Source organism: Taeniopygia guttata, chromosome 2 (assembly GCF_048771995.1).
Source record: "Taeniopygia guttata chromosome 2, bTaeGut7.mat, whole genome shotgun sequence".
In the NCBI taxonomy this organism is placed as follows: domain Eukaryota; kingdom Metazoa; phylum Chordata; class Aves; order Passeriformes; family Estrildidae; genus Taeniopygia; species Taeniopygia guttata.
Genome location: NC_133026.1, coordinates 96,183,912 through 96,209,724, shown reverse-complemented (window position 1 = coordinate 96,209,724; position 25,813 = coordinate 96,183,912). Strand labels below are relative to the sequence as shown.

Below are 25,813 nucleotides of genomic sequence, written 5' to 3'. Positions count from 1 at the left end.
TTTTCAAAGCCTTGCTAAAAATGTGAACGTAAGCCAATGCTTGTATTCATTTGCTCTGTATCAGCCCCGTGTTATTCAGGTTGCAGAGTGAGATGTTTGAAAGTTAACGCAAGGTATAACTATTGCACATAGTTCAAGGACAATCAAAAACTCCCTATGAAAATCCATAGTATGCCAAGTAGCTGAAGGCTGTACGCTCAAGCACTTCAGAAAAGAGGTGGCTTGAGGACTGTGCAATCAATCTGAATTCTGTAGTCTCTAAATCCACCTCTCAATTCTCTTCCTTCTCCTGCTTTTGCAGTAATGGGGTACTTCCAGGCAGCCTGGTGTGGCTGCTTTATACATTGCTTAGCAGTAGTATAAACCTGGCCTGGGAATGTGCCAGGGTGAGTTTAGCATTCAGCCAAGATTTTTTCCTAAAAAATACAAGTTAAGAGAAGACACATTTCATTTCTTTCTACCTTCAGTCAAATGAATGCTATTCCACAAAAAGAGAAAATTCAGTCTTGTCAGCTTCACAGATTTCCTCCCTTCATGCTCTCCAGTCTGCAGCAAATAGCAGAAATGTGGACATTTTGAAAAACTTCAAATTGGAAAGCATCAGACATTTTGAATATATGAGCTCTAACAAGCTACTATTATAATATTCAGGAAAAGATTTTCTGAACTCAGGTCTTCACACAAGAAAGAATGTGTCATTCACTATTAAAAATCAATAAAAAGTAAAAAAGCATTGAAAAGCTGAAAAAAGAAGTCTTGTTTGGTCCCTCTTTCTCAAAGCATCTCTATAAAATAGGCTTATTTCTTATGCAAACATGCAAGGAAAAAAAAATCCCATAACCTAAAGGGAAATTTTATGAGGTAAAAATCCTCAGTAGCTTCCTACATAGGACATAAATGAGGGACTGCACATTTTTCAGCATGTAAGTGGAATTATCTTTTTGTAAGTTATACATTAGACCCACTCAAAACCCAAACGCATTCATACACTCCAGTGATAGCAGAATAGGCCTCCAGCTGCAGAGCTTTATTAGAAAGAGATATGGTAGAGCACTACAGGGCTTTGTAACTGCTGTGGAACATAGAGAGATTTTCACCTGCTGCTGTATGGCTGAGCTGTAGTAAGATGTGTTCCTTAGGAAGGTATTAATACATATAAATACATACATATATATAAATCTATAGTTAAGTACATAGGTTGTTTAAAATGCATCAGGAAAATGATGTAAAATCATTATACAACTGTTAAATAGAAGGAAAATAAATTGAAGAAACCATAAAATAAATACAATAAAAAGAAGAAAGCCAGTTTACACTACTTCAAACTTTTCACAAGATTAGAGAAAAACTAGTAAAAGAACTAGTTCATATGTTGGACTTGCCCATTCAGTCCTTTGCAAAACCCAGACTGTTTATGCCTTATAAGAAAACAGGGAAGTGTGAAGAGATTCCTTCCTCTGACACCACACTGTGACTATATCCTAACAAAGGTTTAATTCATTTTATTGCTATGAGGACCCTTTAGGTTTTCTGAATATCTGGCTAGTTACATGTCAATGATCTTAAGCAATTTTTGGGGGTATAAAGAGGAAATCTTCTGTTACCATTTTTTAGAGTTTGATCCAATGTCACAGTAGCCATTGAACACTTGTTAGACATTGCCTAATGTAGAAAGACTAGAACGAAAAATGCCAGCAATTAAAATATGGTCACTCTCTCTCCAAAGAACAAACATATCTCCAGGAAGATTTTGAAGTGGTGAGTTTTTTTCTTAACTTCATGCAGAGCCGTACATCTTTTTGATGATACATAAGTAGGTCTTATGTTTTTACGGTTTTCAACTGGCATTCCTATGTCATGGGATTACATGTACTTTCTCCATGAAAAACCTAATGACATTGGTTTTGTAGGGGAATGCTGAAGAACAGACTGTGTATTTCTCACTTCTGCAGTGACCCATCTCTACGTGGAGGCATGAAGTTTCCTAGGACTGTCAATGATTTCTTCATCTCTGGCTGCTTCTGTTGGGTTTAAGAGGCTATCTTTCTTAACTTAAAAAAAGAAAATAAAAAAAAGGAAAGCGGTACTTCTAATAATGAGCAGTAAATGAAATTATTTCACTGAGTTTCCTTTAAACAGGGTAGGAGTGAAAAAGAGACTTTGTTTTCCATTTCTCTTCATTGGTTGGGATGGTATGATGACAAGAAGAGCATGGTGTTGGGTGAAGAAAGCGTGTCAAAACTGCCTTTAACAATTACCTACTGTGGACCTAAGCTGGAAGTATTCATATTACAGCGGAAGGAAGATTTAGTTTCAGATGTCTATGATGTTTTATTATTAGAAGGTTATTTTCTGTAAGCATACCTATCTATAGAAACTATTCTGAGTACCAGACTCCCTTGTAATAAATAGTAGTGAATTTGTTGGTTAAGTTTAAAATTTAAAAAAATCCCAAAACATAGTATTTTGGCAAATGTAAAATGTTATTGACTGTGAGATATGTGTTTAATTGGAAGTGAACTGCAAGACTTAGCTGTAATAATAGTAAAGCCATTACAATCAAAGCTGACCTATAGTTAATATTTTTGCGCATGTGTGTAGCAAGTAAAATTGATGTATTAAATATACTCTTATATAATTATTATTAAATAAGATGTAAAGGATATACTGAATGAAATTGAAGGTCTTTCTTCAAAAGTTTCACCAAAATGATATTTCTGGGGGTTATTTGACCCTCTTTTCTGGTCTCTGTTAAAGCACAGAAGGTAAACAACAACTTTTCTGATTCTAAGGAGAGAGAATGTTAAATTTTTCACTTGATTTCTGCTTAGGTGGCTTTCTGCTGTGACTTTTGTTAATAATCTTAGTATGATCAGTCAGGAATGGAATCAACAAAGCTATGAAGAATCAATTAGGATCTTTTCAATGTAATGTCATCTACTCGTTAAGCTTATTATGTCATCCACATTTTGGGTTGTTCTACTGCCCACTAGGCTCTGAAAACATCACCTACAATCTCATAGTCGCTATTAATATCTATTTATTGAATTCTGGGAAAAGATCAAGAGTGATGTAATTCAAAAGCCTTGTTCTAAGTTCCCTTTCTTTTTAAACTTGGCAGATGCCTAACCAGCACTGTGCTTGTTGTCATTTCAAACCACCACGACCTTCACAGAGGATGAGAGAAATATGCTATTTGCAGCAAACTTCTTCAGTATGTTTAAAATTAACAAGCTGGGGACTATAAAAGAGTATCAAATGTTAATAAATATTTTCTAGCTAAAAATGCCTTCCAGAAAAGGAGTAATTCCAGAAAGTGCTGGTTTCAAAATACAAATTTCAGATTCATAGGTAGAAAAGGAAGGAGCAAGAAAAAAAAATCTCCATTTTCAATAAAGATAATAGCTACTGGAAATTGTGTAACAGTTGCAACTATCTCAACTTTTAAATGAATAATAATGCTGATTCCTGATTTAAATAGTCTGTCGTGTTTAAAAGGCAAAACTTGGATCATCTGTAGTAAAAAAAAAAAAAAAAAAAGAAAAATACAGGCAGCAAAGAGCAAACATTAAAATCACCTAATAAAAGAAGGCAGGCAAGTAATAGAATTCACCAATTGACAGTCACAAATAGTCAACCCAGAAACTTCTATCAAATTATTACAGTTGTCTGAAAATACATTTAGTGCTTCAAACTGGTAGGTTCATGGAGAGTACTCCTTTAAAATTACTGTCTTTGGAGCAAAAGAATGAGTTAGGTGCCCAGGTCTGTATAACTAAATTGACGTTATAAAAAAAAAAAAACCAACAAAAAAATTGTGGTCAAATAAGTCAGATGCTGATGGATTCCTGGATGATATTTAAACATTCATAAAATGCTTAACTCCATTTTACAGACATGCACAAGAGCTTTATTGCACTGTTAGGGCAGGAGAGCAGATAACAGTTCTATTATAAGTTACACTTTGGACCCTACATTTATTTGTGCATGAACATATCCTAACATGCACATTTAGAGGCAAATGAATGCATGCTAGAAACGATTTTCTCATTCAGCCTAAAATGTCACAATTTTTATTTTTTTAAGTGTGATAAGAGAGCAATTTTTCAGAGAAAAATTATCTCATCTGAAAAGCCTTTTTTGAACTATTTGACCTATAAAAAAATTCGTAAAATCCATTTTTTCAAAATAATGTCCATCCATTTTCTATTTTCTCAAGCTGCAGCTTAATCTGCTCTATACAGGGGAAAAATACATTAACTACAATAAAATAGTAATAAGTATTAACCTTAAAGGATAAAGGATTGGCAATTAGACATGTACACAATGTCATAGTACTTCTAAAGAGTTACAGAAAGTCTGTGATGTTAATATTGAACCAATCTGCAGAGGTATTCAGGGAAGATTAAGTGGCAAAATCATACACATATGTGATTGAAGATAAGTAGGGAAATATTTATGTTTTACACTGTGCATTCCCTGAAGGGGTGCCTACCGCCTACTCCACCTGGTATTGCAGGCAATGGAGGGTGAGGAATGACGATTTGGTAACACATTAAAAACAGCTCCACTTCCAGTGGAAAAGCTCATGGCTGTGAAGACTGAAATAGATTTTCTCTCCTGCCACTCCCCACCTACCCACGCAAAGGACCCAAGCTGGAATTGCTGGAGATGTGAAGTGCCGAACAAGCCAGTGTCAGCCCAGGGAAAATGCAGAGTGCAATCATGATTTCTGCAGACTTCAAAAGAGTGATGCTTGGTTTCTCTCTGGATTTGAAGGCACAGCCATGTTCAGGATTATGTAAATGCCGTATAATCCCCAGATTTTGGGCCATTCCTATAAAAGTGAGACCTCTCTATGATCTCACACTTCTGTGGGTCCCAGTCTTGTCCTGCAAAATTTAAGGGTACTGACAGCAACCACAGAATGTCTCTGCAAATCTGACATCTATTTCCTAGAGTCAGTCCACATACACCCATACAACAGTGGAGTATGCACAGGTTTGGGCTATGGTTACCCAGGATGTTCTCAGACAAACAAAGGTTTGTGCACTCACCTGAAGGCGGTGTCTCATCCTGCTCTCAAAAGCTTCACTACACTTTGTGGTAATGTAAACAGTGTGAGGTGTGATGCTAAGGCAGAGATTTGCCACCTCCACTGCCACTAATACTGCAATATTCTGAAACATGATATCCACCAAGACCACTCTTTGAACTAGTGAAGGCTGTGAATACCTGGAAAAGTTATGCATCCAGACATCTTTCTCTGTTGCAGGGTCTGCTTGCAGTGTTAGGGGCTAGTGCACTGTCAGTGCAGCTGGATTTTAAATAAACCATTTTGTGAACAAAACCAGTGAACTCTGAACTGCTAGAAATCTATGATTTTTCTGCTCTATTAGGCATCCTGGCCTCAGTAATTGCATATTGCCCACTGTCTCCTGCAATACCTGGACATAGGAAAATCACACTGTGTATAGTCCAGAAGGGTGATCAAAGGGACTGACAGGAAGACAACATCAATGCTGAATATATGATATTTGAACATTTATTTACCTTCCCTTACTGACAGAACAAGTCACAGTCTGTGTCCTTCAATTATCACAGAATTTCTAAGCTACACACCTTCAATTTTTCTTACTCCCACCAGACTGGTCAGCCTGCACAGCTGTGTCAAGGATCCTGTGCATGTTCTCAAGGATGGTCCCTACTTAGACATGTTTCCCAGTACCTTCCTGCACATCCAAACCTTTCCTACACAACTCTGGATAATTTCTTTCTCTCCTATCTCCACATTGGCACCTCCCAGCTGGCCAAGAGTTACAAATGGAGGCACATGTTTGGATATTTTGGAGCACTATGAGTAAAAACTGGATATTAAAATGTTTGAAGTCCTGTGTCTTAACAAAATACCACAGCTGTCATAATGAAATACATTAGTTTGCATATCACCACCAAAGTCAGCCTTCCCAACAGACAAAACTGAAGGCTGTGAGAACACAGTTTCCTGCTTTTTTTTCCTTGCCCATATTTCTGTGCATACATTCATAAAAGATTGTTCTTTCTATTAAAAAAAAGTAAATAGACCTCTTTTCTACACTCATTCTCAATATCACATGGTTTAGCTTGCAATTAAATTTATCTTTTTGAAGACTCCATCACAAGACCAGGTTGAAATGCTACCTGAGAGGATAGAATTGGTGGAAAACCATATAGGAAAATCAAATATAATAACTTCCCTGTAAGACAGGAGGGATGGTAGGAAGAGAGCATGCTTAGAATGCATTTGGTAGCTTTTGATCCATTTCAGTTCTTTTCATTAACAGACTGTAACTGTTAATGAAACTGTAAATGTTTATAGACTAGAAACCCATACAAAACACAAAGAAAAATAGTAAATAGGTGGGATATTAATGCAGGGCTTCCCATGGCAGATATGCTGGAAAACTTGGATGAATTAGAATTCAAGTCTGTCTTAAATATTAAGTGCATTTAGATAAGTTTTAACCTTCAAGTCTTTTAAGATAATTATAATGGAAAGTAATACTTTCTACACAATATGGGATTTCATTTGCTAAAAGTGTTCATGGAGCTCTTTCTGAAGATTGTTGGAGTATTTTAGGTAAAATGGCAAACATATTATTTTAAATAGAAAGCTTATGTGCTATTCACCATGTTTCATGCTTAGAAATTGGCAGAAGCCAGTCAGAAAATTAATGTTTTTATAGCTATATTTGTTTGCAAGGGGATTAGGTCTAATGGGTTGCCTAAGATTTAGCTGCCTTAATTTGAAACATTATTTCCCCACAAGCACAGTAGTTTTCTCTTGGTTATTACACTTCATGGTCAAATATATCAGCCTAAGCCCTTTATGATAAAGTCAGTATACAAATTCTTCTAATATCACTGCTGCAGGGTGCTGCTCTCCAAAGCCAGACTGAGGCAGATATCTGGGGAAAGTAATACCTCTAGCTGGTGTAGTTACCTCCAAGAGAGCACATCTGCCAAGAAAAAGATAGTTTGCCTACAGAGTCACAGGGGCCCCCTGTATTTCTTGGTTTGGGGCAAAGTGACAAAAGCATAAATTATGATTTGTGTCCAAAGTCAGAGTCTTGGAGGAGCAGAGATTTTGACTCTTACGGGCCCTCTGACAGAAAAGCAGAGGTGAAAATATTCCCTTTTCTGATCTCTGAAATCAGACTAATCAGCTATGTCACTCTATAAACTAGGAGATGACACTTTCTGAAATTTACCTTTCTGTCACAGGTAGGGACCAACAGGGTTAGATATAAACATATCTACCCTATAGCTGGGGGATAAAAAAGTAGGTACTATTGGACTGGATAGAAAGCCAGTAATAAATATGCATGTGGTTTCATGCAGGAAATAATCACTTTGCTTTTTACAATGCCCATGGAAAACAATAGTTTTTTAATATTGTCTATCTACATGATTTATATTTCATGCTAGTTCACAAAGGACTCTGGTTAGTATGTGATTTATGGTTGGAGCAAAATAATTGTCTGAAGCCTAGCTGAAGGTAGGCTTTCAACACATTAATAATACATTAGCTAATGTTTCTTTCCTGCCATTGCCTATGCAAATTTCTATAAATGACTGTTTATTTTAGATTGGAAACAGCTTTAGGTGAGAATATGCTTTTTATCAGGTGTCTTGAATAAATACTGCCATTCTTTGATAAACTTTTAACCAGAGATTTTCCTTTGGTCTCAGCTGGTATTTGGTCAGGGAAGTAGAGGGAGAAACAGCTAGAAATTGAGAGGAGCTCTCTTTGGCAAGTGTGGTAAAAGTCCACCCTGGCTGGAAACGTCAAACACTGAAAACCATCACTGGAAAATGATTCATGAATGTGAATCATTCACAAACAGTGGACATATAATTTCAGATTTAAAATACATACCGCCTAAATTTGTTCATTTTGACAAGTAAGCACAGGTGAAGATAATTTCATTCAAATTAATTACTTTCTGTCAGAGGCAAACAGCAATACATATTGTCTGTCCAAAATAGTATTAGATTTGATTGCACTTATGTTAGGTAGATCAGAAATTAACTTCTCTGCTTGAAATAATTTGTGCCTTGATTACCTGCTGAATAATTTCCCTTTCCAAACGATGATTTCACACCAGCAGCCATATAAAAAACATCATATTTTTGCAAATATATAAGGTATTTATTCAGAAGGAATCATACTCAGTCTTCCCTGACACTGCCCACTGAGTTTCTGAGACCATTTGACTTCCTGAGGTTTCTGAAGAGATGGAGCATTTGGCGTGACTGCTTTGAGTAATCTTCCTTTGTAAGTTGTGACTTTCTCAGCAAATAGAATGCATGCATGTAATGTGAGCACAAGAGTATTTTTGTGGGGAAGTAACAACACAGTTTGTCTGTATTCCTGTGATTCAGAGTGGCCTTGCTATGCATTTGTGCCCCAAGCTGCCCATGGGACTCATATGCAGATGAATATTTGATTATTCTGTCTGGTGCTATACAAAGCAGCTGAAAATAAATACCAGACTGATCATTTTATAAGTTCAGGCTGGCTAATTTACACTCTGGAGACTGTAGAATGAAAATGCTTTGTATTTTACACATATTTTCCTTATCCTTTATTGTATTTTTGCTATATTTTGTTGTAATAAAACAAGTAATAATGATGCAACTCATATATGGATTTTAAAGAAAAATACAGAGGCAATAATAAATAATTGGAGAAAAATTGGTTGAAATACTATTAGCTACATTATTATTATAAATCAAAAGAATTTTCCAGTTTTGTTATGTGATAAAACAATATACTTAAGAATAAATGTATGATTAGCTTTGGAAATATAGCACCATCTTCAATTTCATTGGCAAGAAATTTTCCACTGTAGAGTTCTGACAAGACATGCATGTTAGGGAGGTGACACAAATTCTGTTGTATCTGTGCTGTAGGAATTGGAAAACTAAAGAGTGCCCCAGAATGATGTGTGTTGTGAAATTGCTTCTCTTTCTGAATGATAAACAGAGCAACCATTAAAAAAAAAAATATTGCATTAATTCTATCTCTGTTTGAGAATACATATAATTTTTCTCAGATCCTACAAGTCTGTTTTTGTGTAGCTGAAAGGTGGTGAAGAGGGATCAGGGACTGCATGTGAAACCAGTTCTACAAACTTACAAATCATTCAGGGTTAATCTGTAAGGAAAATGTCTTTTTGTCAGTTAATTGAATAGGATTATGTACTTTTCTGGTTGGCAATTGAAAGGAAATGTTCCTCTCCTTTTTGATCCTTCAAGAGCTTTCTGTACTTTAAACAATCACTAGCTTCATCTTGAACAAAGCTTTTGTTTAATATGTGGTGAGGTGTCTTGAAAGAAGTCTCTCGTAGGCATATCACAGTTTTCTCTCTAAAAATCACTGAATATTCTGACTTGATATATCTTTAAAAAAGAAATTAAGAAGGAAGTAATATTCTGCCCAAAAGTAGTTCAGACTCATCCTTTTGACATTTCACTAGAAATGCCAAGGAAGCCAGAATTATACATAGGCTAAGTATTTTTCTCCTTCAGATGACCATATCTTTTATTAAAAACTGTGTAATTATATAGAAGTTTTTGTTTGGATAAAAATAATGCAGAACCTCAATTCCTAGGTGTTGTTCCAAAATTTGTATAATTGGGAACTGAGCTGCTAGAAAATAAACGGATAGGTAAACTTCCATGTGCTTCATTAATTGCTATTCAATTAAGGAAAAAAAGATTGGGAACAATAATAAGGGTTATTCTCAGAAAAGGGAATTCTCTTGGCATAGTCCTGTAATTTTCACACTCATTAGATTTGAATGCAAAACTAAAAGCAGTCAATGAAGATGCAAGATCATGATATTAAGATTCTGCTTTGTTTTGTTTTGTTTTTTTTTTTTTAATGGGATACCCTACCCAGCTGATAGCGGAGTAGCAAAAATAATTTTGTACCCAGTAGTACCCTTTGGGTACTGGATAATTACTACAAGGTCATCCAGAAGCCTTCTCTTCTCCAGGCTGAACAACCCCAACTGTCTCAGCCTTTCCTCATAGGAGATATTTTCCAACCCTCTGATTGTGTTCATGGCCCTCCTCTGGTCTGTCTCTAACAGGTCCTTGTCTTTTCCATGCTAAGGGCTCCAGAGCTCGATGCAGTCCTCCAGGTAGTTTTAAAAAGTTACAAAGCTTTTCCTTATAATTCCATCACTGAAGCACTGTAATAATTTTTCTAGATTGTATATTTCCTATTTTCTTCAAGGCTAATCTCTAATGTTGTCTGTTGATTTTGAAAATCAGAAATAAATCTAACAAACTTTCAACTACAGAATTATGTTCCATCACCCCAGCCTTCAGCACATTACATACTGCAAATTCCTGTTTCAGAAAACTTCAGGGCAATGGTGCAGTAGAATGCAGATATCTAGCAAAAGAGTACATGAAGCTTTTGGTAATCTTATCATACCAATCAAACTTCTTCCACTGAAGGTGTTGAGTACAATTTTATGTAAAGATAGTCATGCACTATCTTGTCAATCCCATATATCTGTAGTTCTTCTTTCTCAAGCAGCTTGGGTCCATTCTTGTCCGTATCTACTTTACATGTAACTAAATCAAACACAATTTCTTCAGGTTTTTATCCCTTCCTAATGTCTCCTAAACATTACACTTTCTTCAGAAGTCATTCTTCTGCTAGGCCCCCCTTAGTGAGCAGTAATTAAACACATGGTCATCACTCCGGAGAGCACAGAAAGCTTATGTATGACAACTGATTTTTCAAGTTCAGATGGACTTGTGCGTTTTTGGTTCTTTTTTTTTTTTTTCCTTCCTTCACTTCTGTAGCTTAGATATTGTTTCATTAAGTCTGCTGTACGGACACAACAGTTCCGCGTTTGCTGATGGGCGTCTACGCGGCTTGCGGAATGCACGAGGCTGAGAGATGCCCTCCCGGGCCGTGTTTCCGAAGGGATTTGCCACCGGAGCCGGGGATGCCGCGGCCGCAGCCTGGAGAAAAGTGGGCAAAACCGGGGCGGCCGAGGAGAGCACCCGCCCTGTGCCCCGCGCCATGCCGGAGCTCCGCCGGGCCGAGGCGCCCCGCGCCCCCTCCGCGGGCCCCGGCGCCGGGCGGAGGGCAGCGCCGCGCTGGGGGCGGCTCCGCGGCCGCGGCGCCGGGGGCGGTGTCCCCGCTCCGCCCCGCCCCGCCCGCCGCACCGCCCGCTCCCGGCCGTAGGCGCGGGCAGCCGCGAAGCCGCCGCCGGGCGGAGCGGTGCGGAGCGGATCGGGGCTGGGCTGGGCGTGGGGCGGCGGCGGCGGAGCGGGGCAGCGAGGGGCCGGCGGAGAGCGGAGCGGGGCGGAGCGGCCGCCACCCGCCCGGCGGAGCGGAGCGGAGCAGCCGCGGGAGGAGCGGGGCGCGGGCGGAGCGGAGTGCGGCGGCTGCCGCTGCCTGGATGCCAGAAGCGCCTCTGGAGCCAGCGGCCGGCGGCACCTGGGAGGGCCCGGGAGAGGAGGAGGAGGAGGCGACGGCGGCGGAGGAGGAGGACTCCGGGCGCGGAGGGGAGGAAGCAGGCAGCGTTTGCCATGGCCTCCAACTTTAACGATATAGTCAAGCAGGGCTACGTAAAAATCCGCAGCAGGAAGCTGGGGGTGAGTTCTTTATCCCTTTGCCTGCCCTGCCCGGGTGGGAGCGAGGCGCTGGGTATCGCATGGGCGGCCTGGGGGGCGGCGGTGCCCCGGGCCGGGGCCGCCAGCGTGGGGCGCGGCGACCTGCTGCTGCTGCTGCTGCTGGGGCTGCCTCTGGTGCTGCTACCCTGGTGCTGCTGGTGCTTCTGCTGGTGCCGCTGCCGGGGCTTGGACTTCGCTCCCGGCTCCGGAGGAGTCGGTGGGGGTGTGTAGCTGTCGCGCCTCGGGGAGAGCTGGCTGATCCCATCTCCGGGAAGGCGCCGCTCCTCCCTTCTGTCTCAGCGATCGCCCGCCAGGGTCACTGTCCGCAAAGAGCTGCGCCCGGTGCCCCTGTCTTCCTCGAGTCCCCCAGCCCAGCGCTGACACTCCCCTTTGACCGTCCCTGCGCTCCTCTTTCTTTCGCTTTGCTGCCTCCGGCAAGGGCTTGGGTGGGGAGGGGAAAGCGCAAGCAGGAGCTGTAAACTTTGCTTACAGATTCTCCCTCTATCCCTCCCATTTCGGAGAGGGATGTTTTCAATCAGGGCAGGGTCAGGAAACACTCTGCTGATACCGGAGTAACAGAGTAACAGAGAAGAGCAGGCGTGGAGGTGTGATGGTGCTCTGCCTTAGGGCACGGGGGATTGGGGAATGAGAGCCTGTGGCGGACCGGGGATGGACAGGAAGGCAGCGGGATGACAGCTTCATGAACCTAAAGGCAGATACAGAGGTTGACAGAGATTAAAACTACGGGCAATCTCTTAGGTGAGGGTGGCCGTTCGCAGTGCCCACCGGCATGCTCAGCGACATCGCATGTGCTATCAGATTGGCCGTGGGCACTTAACCTGAAGGGATGCAGCAAATTTTGAAAAGGCAGTGAAGTTGGAGCAGAGTGTATGCCGAGGTCAGGATTTTCTAAACTTCAGTTGGTCCCGGGAATCATCGGTTTGGACTGTCTCCTACACTTTATGAGAGAACAGGAATGCTTGCTTGCACAGCTACTGATATTGTCAGTAATCCTGAAAGGTCCAAACCCCTGTTGGCCTGAGGCTCAGAGGGAGTCTGAGGTTCTTTGTGTTCACTCTTCCAGTTTTCCTTTAAGTGTGCAGAAAAGTGCAGGGTCTCTACCAGCTCTTCCTTCCAGAGAGGTGGTCCCTGCTTCCCTTGAAACCTAACAGCAGGGACATGTGAAGTCTGCCCTCCTCCAAGTCGTGCTCTGTGAGCTTATCACAGTGCTAATATTTATCTCCTCCTCCCCCTCTCTCCCTTCCCCCCCCAGATGTTGTGCATTGCTCACAGACACAGTGTGCGTGATGGTGGGACACTAATCATGAATTGACCTTTGGAGCACTTTGATGACTTGACAGGGCTGTGAATTCCAAAAAAGCACAGGAAAGTTTGGTCCAAACCCTTAATAGCCTCAACTACAAATGTTTGAGAGATGGTGTAAATTCAAAGAGAATGGGTGCTCTTAGTAATGATTTTGCAACCCCAAAGTCACTCTGTGCATCAGTCAAGCATTAATCTTATCTGAAGAAGCAATTTCTAAGCCTCAGTTTGTTTCTGGCAGTCCTCTGCTTAACCTTTGCTCATCAGTTTTTCCCCTGCTCAGCACTGTTATTGGATGGGCCCAACACAAAGCAGAGATGATGGTATCCCATCACCTTGATGTTAGTGGTTGGAAGCAGAGTTAATCTATTTGCTTTGCAAATCTGGCTTTGGAGGCATCTCAAGTGTCCTTTAAGTGTGAAATTATGTATATGCATATCTCTGTGTATGCAAATACTTTTATATATCTATGTCTATGTCGTACGTGCAACAAATGTAGAGCTCATATCACACTAATCTTGGATGATACTTGCTGACCTGTGTAAAAAAAATTGTGAAGAGAGTGATATTTCATTGCAGAATATCTTATGTAGCTTGAATATTTTGTTTTGAAGATGTTATCTGATTTTTTAAGGGGGACACATAAAACTGTTTTTGCATGGATGTTTTCCATGGTCATAATGATTATCGTGCCTCTACGCTAAGCAGAAGGGAAATAGTTCATATGGTGTCTGTGGAGGATTTTCTCCAACTGAAGTGTGTGAGGGTGACAATTCAGACTATACAGCCTCAGGCAGGTGGTAGTATAGGCTTAAATATGACATATGGAAATGCACATCTGAATAAATCTATTAAATGCAAGTTAAAAGGGATTATGTTTTATAGAAAATGCCATCAAAATTCAAACAACTGTGATTCTTGAAAGGTATGAATATGTGTGTATATATCCATGGCTAATTGGATTCTTGTGACTGAATATCTAAATTAATGCAATTTTTATTCACTCAGTGAAATATTAAAGATTTGTCTTTTTTCCCCTTCTTGTCTGTCTCCAAGTCCAAACCTTAATGACTTACACTGGAGCCGTCATAATGTAGGTGAATACATCAGTTGTCAGGGATATAAATGTCTGCTAACAAATGAATATTTTTAACCTCCAAAAATGCAAAAATACTGAAAGAGGAAAGAGAGCTGTGGGTTCTGGAAACTGAGGCTAAGATAATTTTTAAATATGGCAATAGAATTTTATCTCTTGTTAGGTTTCATTCTTACACATTGCAAGTTACTGGGGTAGGTTTTTTTGGTCATAATAGTCTACATTCTTTGAATATTTTAAAGTCTCCTGAAAAGCAGATTGATTAAAACTTGGAGAGCTGAGGTGTCTAATACCATTTTTTGTGCTAGACTTGGGCAATAAAACTAATTCTAACCTTTAGGCTGGTAGCCAATTAATTATGGAAATTCTTCCAATTCAGCTTTTATTCTGTTTTGTTGTGTGACTGAGGGAGCCCTGGCTAGGAATCAAATGAAAGATACTTCATTGCTACTAGTATATTTTCATTTTATTGAAAAAACCCCACAACAGCAAGCTTTCATTTGGGGAGAACTTTCTGGTATAATTTACTTTTTAAAGAATTTAATTTACAGAAACCCGAGTAGTAAATCTTAATCTAATTGTAAAATAGAAGTCTTCATGGTTGATTTTTAACAAGGTACAATGTTTACTTCTGATTTTTTACACCTATACCTTGCTTTAAGTACTTGTTACCCTGTTTGACTATGCCCCACATACCTTCAAATGCTATTCATTGTATTCATGAAGTCAGGATTCAAGCTGTTTTCCCATCAGTAATTGATTCTGTTCAGAAAAGTGGTTTGAAGACAAAAATAATGCCTAAATCATGGAAATACGTGGCAAGAAGAACTGCAAAAATTTGTCCTTACTTTTTTGTTTAGTGATACCTGATCATTAACTTTTATTTTGCCTGCTTTTCACTGTAATCCTTATGTACTTGTTTACAGAAATTCATTAATAAGTAAATTGGATGGTATATTCTTCTGACAGTCTAGTATTTTCAAGTAGACCTCATTGTTCTGATACCTTTACGATGTTAAAGTTGGTGTAAGGTTGGATAGTCAGCTGAGGAGGTTTGCCAGCCTCTCTCTTGTTGTATTCTGACTCTGGGAATATCATGGTTTCTGCCATGGAGATATCAGGCCACAGAGAGACATCCGGCCAGTCTGACCACTTACTCTGTCTCATTACTTTTGTTAGGCATGTACTGTACATGAAACTTTTCTCTGGTGCCTTGAAATGTCAAATATATGTTTAAGGCTGTGCAGTAGGTGAGGTCATGTGTATCCGTCATGTCTTCATTAAGGTATCATGGTGTCTTTGAAAATTAGAAACTGTAGTCATTGGGGATGACTGTAATTAAAAGATCTTTTATAAAATCTGTTTCCCTGCAGCCTAAATATGCCTTTCTTTTCAGTGCCCTGGCATTCCCACATTGTTTGATATTTTGGTTTTCCCTAATACTACATAAAGGAAATACTCATTCCAGCAGCCATTACATTTGATCTGTGTGACCCTTCTTTGAAATAAATTTGATTGTAATGTGGTGTGCTGTTCAGATCAGAATAGGTCATTTGTGTAGTGTGGAACAGGACTGTGCTGCCTTTGTTCTTTTGGAATCTTTCATACTTGTGTCACATTAAAATTCATATGACATAATTTTGTACTGCACTGGCTGTGCTTATAGGCTGAAACTTTCTTGTAGCAGATTGGAATCCCTTTGTTGCCTCCTAATAAACTAAGCTGTGAGGATTTAATGCCTTACTGAAATGCTGTTTCTTAGGAAAATGACCAATTTGATGTCACATTAGGAAGTCTAATTAAAAATGAACATTGCATCACTTTGATAGTGTTGTTTTGACCCATATCAACCTTAGAAGTCATAATCTCATTGTTTGTTTGTTTTTGTCTTTTTTTTTTTTTTTTTGTCATGCCTCAGCCATAGAATGAAAGAATCCTGTCTCTTGGAAATTTTCACTCCGTTTGTTAATAATTACTAATTTTTCTGTGTTTCCACGTACTAAATGGAATTATTTTTTGGGTGCTTCAGTTTATACTCTCATACACCTATCTGAAGAGAAAATTGTATCTGCCAGTCAGTCTTGATAGAGTAATAAACAGTAGGTTGCTCTTAGTCACCAAATTAGAAGTTTTACCCTATAACCTTCCCCTATTTTTAACCATACTTTTTGATCATTACAGGTACCATTTCTGTAAATGAACACAGCATTTCTCCTTCTGCAGTTAACCCTGTCTTCAATCAATCAGGGCTAGCAATGCCATGAATGCAAACCACTGATTGCAGTATGGTTCCTTGTGAAATAATGCAGTATTTGTTTTACAAAACCGTAACATTCAATTGATATTGTGTGTATATGTTGGGTAAAGAAAGAAAAGGGACCTGCAAAATTTCTTGAGTTTGAGATTACATTGATTGATCGCACTGGCTCTGCAAGTGGGTCATGATGAATACAGAGGGCGAAGTAAAGGTTCGTCTATTTCTTAGTGTTGCCACAGCATATACAAAGAAACAAACACATGAAAAAGTGCAAACAAGTAGTACACCTGGAATAGATAAGCTTTCCATAGATTGTTTTATATTACTATCTGCGGGAAAGGTGCTCAGCCTGATTGTAAGCACCAAGATTGTTTTTTATATAACTGCATCCTGTCCAGTGATATAAACTGAGTTACATCTCAGAGTATGAAAATGATTTGAATGAAGCTTTAAAATCTTAATTCCTATTTATAATAAATTCATTTTAATTTTTTTAAAGCTCCAGATGGACAGGATTTAGATTGCAGATTCCTTCCTCATGAAGGAGTTTCTTTTCACGATAGTTCCAGGCAACCTGAGATATGGAATTAAAAGGATATCACCGTAATCCATTAAAGAAATCAGAGTCACATTTGCTACTTAATACCGAAAGTATCATTTAAAATACCAATAATTAGTCCTTTCATTCTTCTTGCTAAAGTTATGTGAATGGGTTTGACAAATTAAAAGGAAAATACATGGATTTCCAATTTAGTCATTTTGGAAAGAACAATCATCTTGAGTTTCTGACCAGTTTTTATTGATTAAGCCTATTGTACAGGAAATTGAAAGAAATACATTGCAGCCACGGTAAACAAGGACAAAGAGTCCCACAGCTTTTTATGCTAATGTTTGTGTTAATGCAGCTTGTGGGTCAGGTTTATGGTAAGAACTTTGAAGTTGCTATGCATCCCAGTTTTTTTCTTGATGTGCTTTTCTACCACTTAATTCACAAGAGGTGTGATAGCCAAAGGTCTAGTAATTTTGTGATGGATGGCACTTACTTAGAGTCAAATAGTTCTCTTTTGTAGATAGCATATCACATCCATGTTATCAATGGATTATAGATGCTTCTATTTTTACTCCTGTGTGTAATACCATTGGCCTCAGTGAGATTACACCTTAACTGTATGAAAGAAGTGTTTGTACAGACTCTCTCTCTTTCACTTGCATATTGTGAGATGGTAAAATTTTATTGGGAATTTATTGTATCTCCTGTAAGGCCTTCTGTTTTTTCATTTAGGAGTCTGTAATTTTTGTCTTATAGTGAACATCGTAGCCTGATGAAAGGACCTTGATGTCAATTTAAGGAACCCATTGACTTTGGTGGCTTTGGTTCAGTGTCCATGTGGGAACATTAGCCACATGCATAGAACATGAATTTCCTTGTTGTAAAATGCCTTTCAAATCCTACTCAAAGGAATTGTCCTTTCTGAAATTGGTAATTATGGAAGGAACATGCTCTACGAGTCCTTGAAATATACAAGGAATTATTCATGTAACTCCAGTAGTGAGTTTTCTTCCTAGTTTTTTAGAAATAATCTCTCTTCGAATCATTCATTCAGATTTTTGCAAGCAGTGCAAAATGCTTTATAGCTGTTGCCTGGCAACAACATATTCAGGCAACAGCGTATGTGAGTCAGTTGTTCTATGTTTATATATGTGGCTGTGTATAGAGCATATATTTTAGATAGATACTAATGAGACATTTTTTTAAAAGTGTGCTATGGAATGCTCTTTTTAAAAATAATAAAATAGAAATAAAGGTTTTGGGGTCTACATTACCCTGGAAAGTTTGTCTTTTGTTTTAGGTTTTGTGAAAGATCAGCTAGCTGAATAGCTTTTCACAAATGTCATGATGTAGTTAATATACTTCCATTCAGTCTGAGAAAGCAGTGTAAAATATTCTCTTTGTTGAAGGTAATCAATATTTTATATGTATGGATGCTAAATTATATCCCTCACTGTTCTTTAAATTAATAATGTGTTATTGAACCCAAAAGTGGGTCTTTTACTCTGTACTGTAGCCTTTCATCTATGTTATATTTGAAATAATAATTGCAAATGTTGCACTGCAATTTTTGTTTTTAATCTTTGCAACTTGCAGTGCAACTCTTAAGATTCAAAATGATTGTGGTGTATTATTGTAGTGAATTATATTTTGATTGAAATTTTTTTTCTGGAAAAAATACAGGCTTCAGCTCTAAATATGATGAAATTTCTTGAAGAAAATCAATAAAGAAAAATAAGGAAACCTTTTGCTACAGTGGAGAAAGTTTCCATGTGGTAGGACACAATTGCAAACTTAGAGAAAAGATTTTAGTGAGAGTAGACTGTGTTCAGTAACTGTCTTAACACTTGGGCACATATATGCTTACTTTTGATTAATGTTTTGGTTTTTTTTTTTTTTTTAGTATTCAGAGAACATGTTCACACATCATGTCTGAGGAAAAAAAAATTGATTGATACAGCTCCTAAACCACTATATCTGAAAACTTTGTAGAAGTCAAAAGAGTTCCAAACAGTGAGATTTGCAGCTGGCATCAGAATTGAATCTACTGTCTCCAGGAGTACTCTTACTGACTAGGGTATGGTAGGATGGCTTTCTTGGAAAGAGTTTTGAAGAAGAATATTAATTTTGAAGATCACTTAGAAGTTAAGGGAAAAAAAAAAAAACCCTTTTTGTGAGCTAGCTATGAAATACACTTCTTTTCAAAAGTGATCTCCTCTGCAAAATAAATCTTCCAGATTCTGACACTTTCTGACAATTGCAACATGTGAAACATGGCATCCCTGTCATACTGAGAGGTTACAAGCCCCTGCAAATGGAGCCTCACAGGAATTACTGTTCACTTAAGATGCGCATAAATTAGGAAGATAATTAAGGGAAGTGTGTAAATCTTTTAAAAGATTGATCTTCTTTCTCTCTGTTGTTCAGTTGCCAAAATGTCCCTCATCATCTGTGGCTTATCTGGGCTGAACTTTGGAAAGGTTGTATTCATTAACATGTCAGTGAGGAATTAGAAGCACATAGCATTGACTAGACCTGGAGAAAAAAGTTACCCTGTGTCTGCTGGAGGAAGGGCTCTTTGACATATTTCCCCTACCCGTTCATTGCAAAAAGAATTAATAGCAAAGTTTAATATTGAAGAGCTGTCACTGCTGTAGAACCAAATTACTACCATCTTTGAGAAAGAAACCCATGATACTTCTGTTACTTTTTGTTTGTCCCTGGATTTTTTTCTTTATTTGAGACAGTCTTGCTCCGAAGTACCTTGCCCTCAGAGTGAACTGTATATTCTCATTCCTCATGCAAACACTTTTTTTCCTGCAAAGAGATGAGTGCATGAAGTCTTGCAAAACAAGAATACAAAAGAGTTTTCTGAATGAGTGGTCATAATTACTGGTTTTGTACAGTGCCTAAAAAGAAAAGGAAGCTTCATTTTAACTGAAGTTGACATGTTCAAAAATTATTAATCGCTAGATTACTGTGATGATAATAAGGTGTAAGATATGTATTATATATATATAATAGTATGACAATAAATCCTCTAACAGCAAGGGTGGAGGGTAATTTTCAGAACTGGAGCCAGGTTATTAAAATAAAAGATATTTTGCTGAGTTTTATTTTCTGTAGTTCTTAAACTACAGAATGAATTCTAGAGCTTTTTGCACTGTGGATGAAATGATCTCTCTTGAGAAGACAAAAATCTTTGTACTGGTATGTTGGACTCAGTATTAGAAAAGCTAAATTTTAGTCTTTTGCAGAGACATAATTTGTAGTCTTGAGCACTTTGATTTGTTCCAGACTTATTCTCAATTATACTAAGCCCACTGTGTACTATATAAATTAAATCTAAAGCTGTGTTAAGGCGCATTATACCAGCATAGTGAATGCTTTTAATGTAAATGGGAAACAGGCTTTCTGAGCTTAACTTTTCTGTTAGTATAATCTCTTCTCACCCATGATTGCTTTATTTTGTTTGTCTCAACTATAAACTCATGTTAAATTCTCCTTTAAAATGAATATGTTGGCTAATGCTGACTGTGGTCAAAATATTTTTAGGTGCTACAGCTCTATAGAAAACACTGGAATAATTCATGTTTCATTTTTGATTTTTGAATTTTGTAACTCTGGAATGGCTGAGGTTGAAAGGGACCTCTGGAGGTCACCTAATCCAACCTCTCTCTCAAGCAGGGTCACTGTCTGTTTTAATGTTGTATGAAGACTTTGGGTTGAAAAGAAACTTTTGGTTGTGTTTCATTTAATTCTTCTATGGATTTTTTTTTTTTTTACTGTCTGTAGATTTTTGTATCTAATGAAGGAAAATATTGTGCATTTTCTACCCATATCTTACTGATAGAAATGACTGCTCTTCAGTTTTCTTCTTAGAAACAAGCGTCATGAATAGGAATGCTAGAATGCATGAGACAATTTCATAACTACTTGGGTTGCTTGTCTGCAGTTGTGGGTGTACATTTCTGACCTCAGCCATTCAGAAAACTGTATTTGTCAAATATATGGCACATAAAGTAACAACCTTGTTTTAAATCAGGGGGGTGGGGTAAAGATGTTGCTGCAACATCTTTTCCTTTCCTAGTGCAGTGTATTACTGGTCAGATTTTGAGAAGACATCAGTTGTCTCATCTCCAAATTGTATAAAAGGCTTATTATTCCACGAAAAAGTTGGAAACCCCTTACTGTGTAGGCTTATGTGAAGCATTCTGCTAAGAATTGGTAATACTTAGCCTTAAAACAAAAATTAGCCTTAAATTGCATGTTTTACCCATAGTATCTTGGAGCCCAGCATGGGGAACGTGTAATTGCATGGTCCTACAGAGGAAGGTCTGTGGGACATTGTGCAGGTTGTAGGATGAATCAGTTGAGTCTCCACACAGAGCCTAGAGATAACAAAATGCATTGTTTCTTGAGGAATTCTACCTACACAATATATGCAATAAAAGAGCATTATAGAAGCATTTATTCTATGGAAATATATAAGGCTACAAAAAGAAAAAAAAAAGAGAAAAATCAAATTATGGTTTGCCTATAATAGTAATACTAGCCTGAACACTTCTAGAAGATTTGTAGCAAATCAATATTGTCAGGGTACTGCTTTGCCTATGACAAAAAAAGTGGGTTTTTTTCTGCAAAAAATAAATAATTTTGAGGTCACTGAATGATTGGTATCTTCTTCAGTATGTCATAGCTTAAAGAAAAGGTTGAAGATGTACTGGGTAGCCTTTGCTAATAAGAGTATTTGTTGAACCTTCTTCGTTACCAACACATGTAGGTGGTGGTGTATTTAATGAAGTTGAGTTCCCTCATCATGTTACATTTTTCCAATTATTGAATGATCTGGATGTCTGGGGTTTTTTTGATAATGAAAATTCTAATGTAGAATCATCCAAAAGAAAAATAAGGGAAAGGAAGCTACTTTTGGCTTTTAGTGTGATATGTAGATGAATTAGATCACCTGTTTCAGGTGTAGGTAATAGTTACCTTGATTAGATCTCACTTCTCAGTGTGGGCACATCTTTAATTTCTTCTGACAAGTTGTAAGATCAAATGTTTTTACTGGGAAAGCTGTGCAACAGACAAAAAGTTTCTCAGCACCAAATCTGCATTTGCACATAAATTTTGGTTGGTGAGAATTAGTGAAAATTAGTTTTGCAAAAAGCAGAGTGAAAAATTCTGAGATCTGTCTTCCCCGATGGACCAGAATCTGTGACAGCTGTTATTCTCAATAATGACGTGTGATGTAGTAAACTGATAAACATTTTTAAAAAGTAGCAGAAGGAATAAGCGAAAGGAGGGAAGCAGTCTGCTCTAGTCTGATGTTGTTGCAGAAAAACAAGAATGGAATTACTTTATGATCCCAGAGGTCTTAATAAAGAACACTGCAATTTTTTAAAGGTAAAGTAGATACATTAATGCAAAAGCTCTATTTCTAGAATATTACACATTATAGGAGTTGTCCAAGACCCAGGGGCCAAATGGAATATTGCGGAGTCACGGCCATTTGAGAAGGTTCAGGTTATTTTGAAGAATTAGGCCTGAATGCCTGTAGTGTATCATTAGAGATGACTCTTTTCAGACACTTCCTAATCATTTGGGATGAAGATAATGCTTACAAATCATGAAAGGGAGCTGTAACTAATGGTAACAGCTTAGCAGCTGGCAGAGAACATTGGCTAAACTATAGGAATTAGGAATCTGAGGTATATTTAAAATGGAAACGTCACAGTGAGATGTAAGGAGGAATCTGTGGAGCAGCCATGGAATAGATTTATATGAGATTTTTGGCCAGTGAGAGGAAAAATTTTACTGGTGGGCCTCATAGTGTATTTATTTGAGGCTAAACGTTGCTGTAGCAGCTTTTATACAGTAATATACCTATAGCGTTTAGATGTATTGCTTTGGGAGTTTTTGAATAGAAGGAGAAAGTAGGAAAGTAAATGGTACTTGTAAATATTTTTGACATGATTTTGACATGATTATAACATAATGTAGTGTATGTCCCCAAAGAACCTAGAGGTTAAATACATTTCAAAATGGTTTTGGAAGTGTATTTTCCAGAATTCTGGATGTCAGAAAATAATTTTTGCCTGGATTTTTTTTTCTCTCTTCTCTGAAGTGGAAAATAAGTACTTTCTGCTGTGTTTCTATATAATATTTTCTTATGGCTTACAGTAATTTCACTTAGAAAAAAAAGAATATTCAAGGTGAATGTGTCCTATGCTGCAATCTATACAAAATGGAATTGAAAACTAGTGTGGTGGTGCCTCTTGTTCAATTCTTCAGAATCTTGTTTTTCATCCATCCCTGACTTACCTGAAACATTTCTAGACCAGCATAACTAGTTTTCTTCTGATAGCAAAACTAACAGTTTTTCTTTATAATTCGGAAATTAGTCGAGAGAATATATAACCATTCTCATTTAAGCAAATAATACTTACTTGATTTATTTGTACTGATTAAAAGGGAAAGAACTAATGGGCCAAATATCTGCTTATGAGTAGAAAAGCATATGGAGGAATACAGTCTCCTTCTGTACATGCCAGGCTTTTAAGTTTATGAAAATGTAAGAAGTTGTAAATTATATTGATTTTGTTAACCTGAGCTAACCTGCAGTGGTGGCACAGTGGCACTGTCACTGGTGCTCAGGGCTGAGCTGAATGCACAATAGATGAAATGAGTTAAATAGGAGATCTGAAATGGGGAATGCTGCTAGCCACCCTTTGAAGTCAGCTTTAGAGAGCTATAAAACAAAGCAGGGCTGACTGCATAGCCATTAAGATGATCGTGACTGAAATAGTGAGAATGGAAGCTCAACTAGCAATACATAATTACCAAGAGAGTCTTGATTTTTGTCACTAGTGTTTGTTCATTAACTTAGGTTTGCAGTGACTTTATAAATGAGTACAGAGGAAAGACCTCTGGTAAAGAGGGCCAAACCTTCCCTAGCATGTGCAAGTGTCTCTGAAAGTGTTTGTGTTTGCAGATATCACACACCAGCCTCAGGGTTCACCATAGCAGTGCTTTGACCAAGCTTCATTTGGTCCGTCCTTTCTATCCATCCCAGCAAATGCTGTTAAAACCTAAGCTGGGCAGAGCAGTTCCTGATCTTCAAAATTCTTTTTCCAGGTAGGCATGTAGTTTTAGGACTGCATCCCACGTAAATTGGATTTGTTCAGTTTCATGCCTCGCTTTTCTTCAGAATCAGGAGGGTTAAAAAATTTCTGAACCCAAAAATTGAAATGCTTGTAATATTTTGTCCTCAGGACCAGATGCCTTAGGTATAGGCCTTTAATCCCTGTGCCCTAGTTACAGCAATTAAGGTTCATGAAATATAAATTTTGTTACATATGCATCTTGGTTTCTTCTTTTTTCTTCAGTTTCAAAATCAGTCTGAAATATTAATGATCATATTAAATGGACTCCGTTATGTGAATTGCTGTTAATATTGCATTCTAGTTATCCTTAACAGATGCAGTGAATGACATTTTCTAACATTTAGAATGTGCATTAAATGCACATTCTCTTGCTGAAGGAAATCTTGACTTTAATAACAATTTCTTGAAGGTCTGCTTCTTTACCTGCATTTAAATAAAAAGTTGCTGAAGGTATGCAGCACTCTGGAAAGCCAGAGCTTATAATTGTTCATGATTTCTAGTGCTGCAGTGCAAATTAATCATTGTGGAACTGTGCTGGGGAGAACAGAAGTGCCTAACAGCATTGTGGTCCCTGCCTGAAAGAGCTTACAATCAAACATCTGAGCTTTTAAACCTATCCTTCAAAGTCTCATAGCATTTTTTTTTTCGCTGAAAGATTTCTCTCAACCTAAATATATCATCCATTTCTGACATCCTGTCTATGCAAATGGATTTCTGAAGCTTGATTATAACAGTTCCTTTCTCCCCCCACACTGATGAAGCAATGGTCACTCATTTGAATGAAGTCCCCATCAGTGCAGGTTTTTTTGGGAGCAGTGATAAATAACGAGGGTACAGAGTGGAAAAACAATTTCATTTAAATGGTTCAATAGAAGAAGTGCTGCCTGCATAGCAACAGGTATAGCCATGGTAGATTTTATTTCACATATGGAGATAGTAGTCCATTCAGTATAGATATGAAAGCTCTCAAATGAAAAATTCACAGCCTTCTGGGGGGTTTGTTTTTGTTTTTGAAGGCAGAGGCGTATGTCACTGTAAAACAACTATATGTACTTTAATGTGGCCAGAAAAGAGGCACTTAGCTGTTCCACTGCAAAAAGAATGAGTTAATAAACCCGGCACACAATCTGTCTCTGCTGCAGCTCTTGGCACACAACAGCCCTAATTGGTGGAAGCTATTGAGGCCTTAATTGCTGATTTTGCAGTACTGCCATGTTTACTGATAAGGTTTAATGCAAGCTAAAATTTGTTAACTAGAGAGAAACAGTCACACTTGCGTGAAGAGTGTGAGGACAAACAGCAGGCTTTTCTGAAGCACCAAATGACGATGAGGTATTTCAGTACGTGGCATCATTAGATTTCTCCTTTGAGACCATTGAAAAGCCTTTCTTTCAGCAGAAGAGCAAGAAAAACTTTGTGTCATACAGCTAGTGCTAAAATAGGACTATAGTTGAAGTGATGGTGTTCATCTCTCTGATTTACATGATGTTGCTCTGTTCTGAATAGATGGAGGACCATTGTATTTAAACATTAAGACCTTTAATTCTTGAACTGAGATAGCCTCACATTTTATTTTTAACATTATTATTACAATATAATACAATGGCCTTTTGAGCTACTAACCTGCTGTTTAATTTCTGAACTGTTAAGTTAAAAATCATTGTTACTTGTATTTGAGTTTATGTAGTAGTAATAAAAATACTAAGTAATGATGTTATATGGCTGTTTATGTCCAA

General features: G+C 38.0%; 1 protein-coding gene across 2 annotated transcripts in view; it reads left to right on the top strand.

The window, feature by feature from the left end:
* Positions 1-11,224: 11,224 nt before the first annotated feature.
* DOK6 (docking protein 6) overlaps positions 11,225-25,813 on the top strand; it is a 240,954-nt gene continuing 226,365 nt past the window's right edge. For both annotated transcript variants that reach the window (XM_030265926.4, XM_072924474.1), the window contains exon 1: positions 11,225-11,667. In XM_030265926.4, coding sequence (XP_030121786.1) covers positions 11,602-11,667 — 66 coding nt within the window. In that variant the 5' untranslated portion in view covers positions 11,225-11,601. The remainder of the gene's footprint in view (positions 11,668-25,813) is intronic.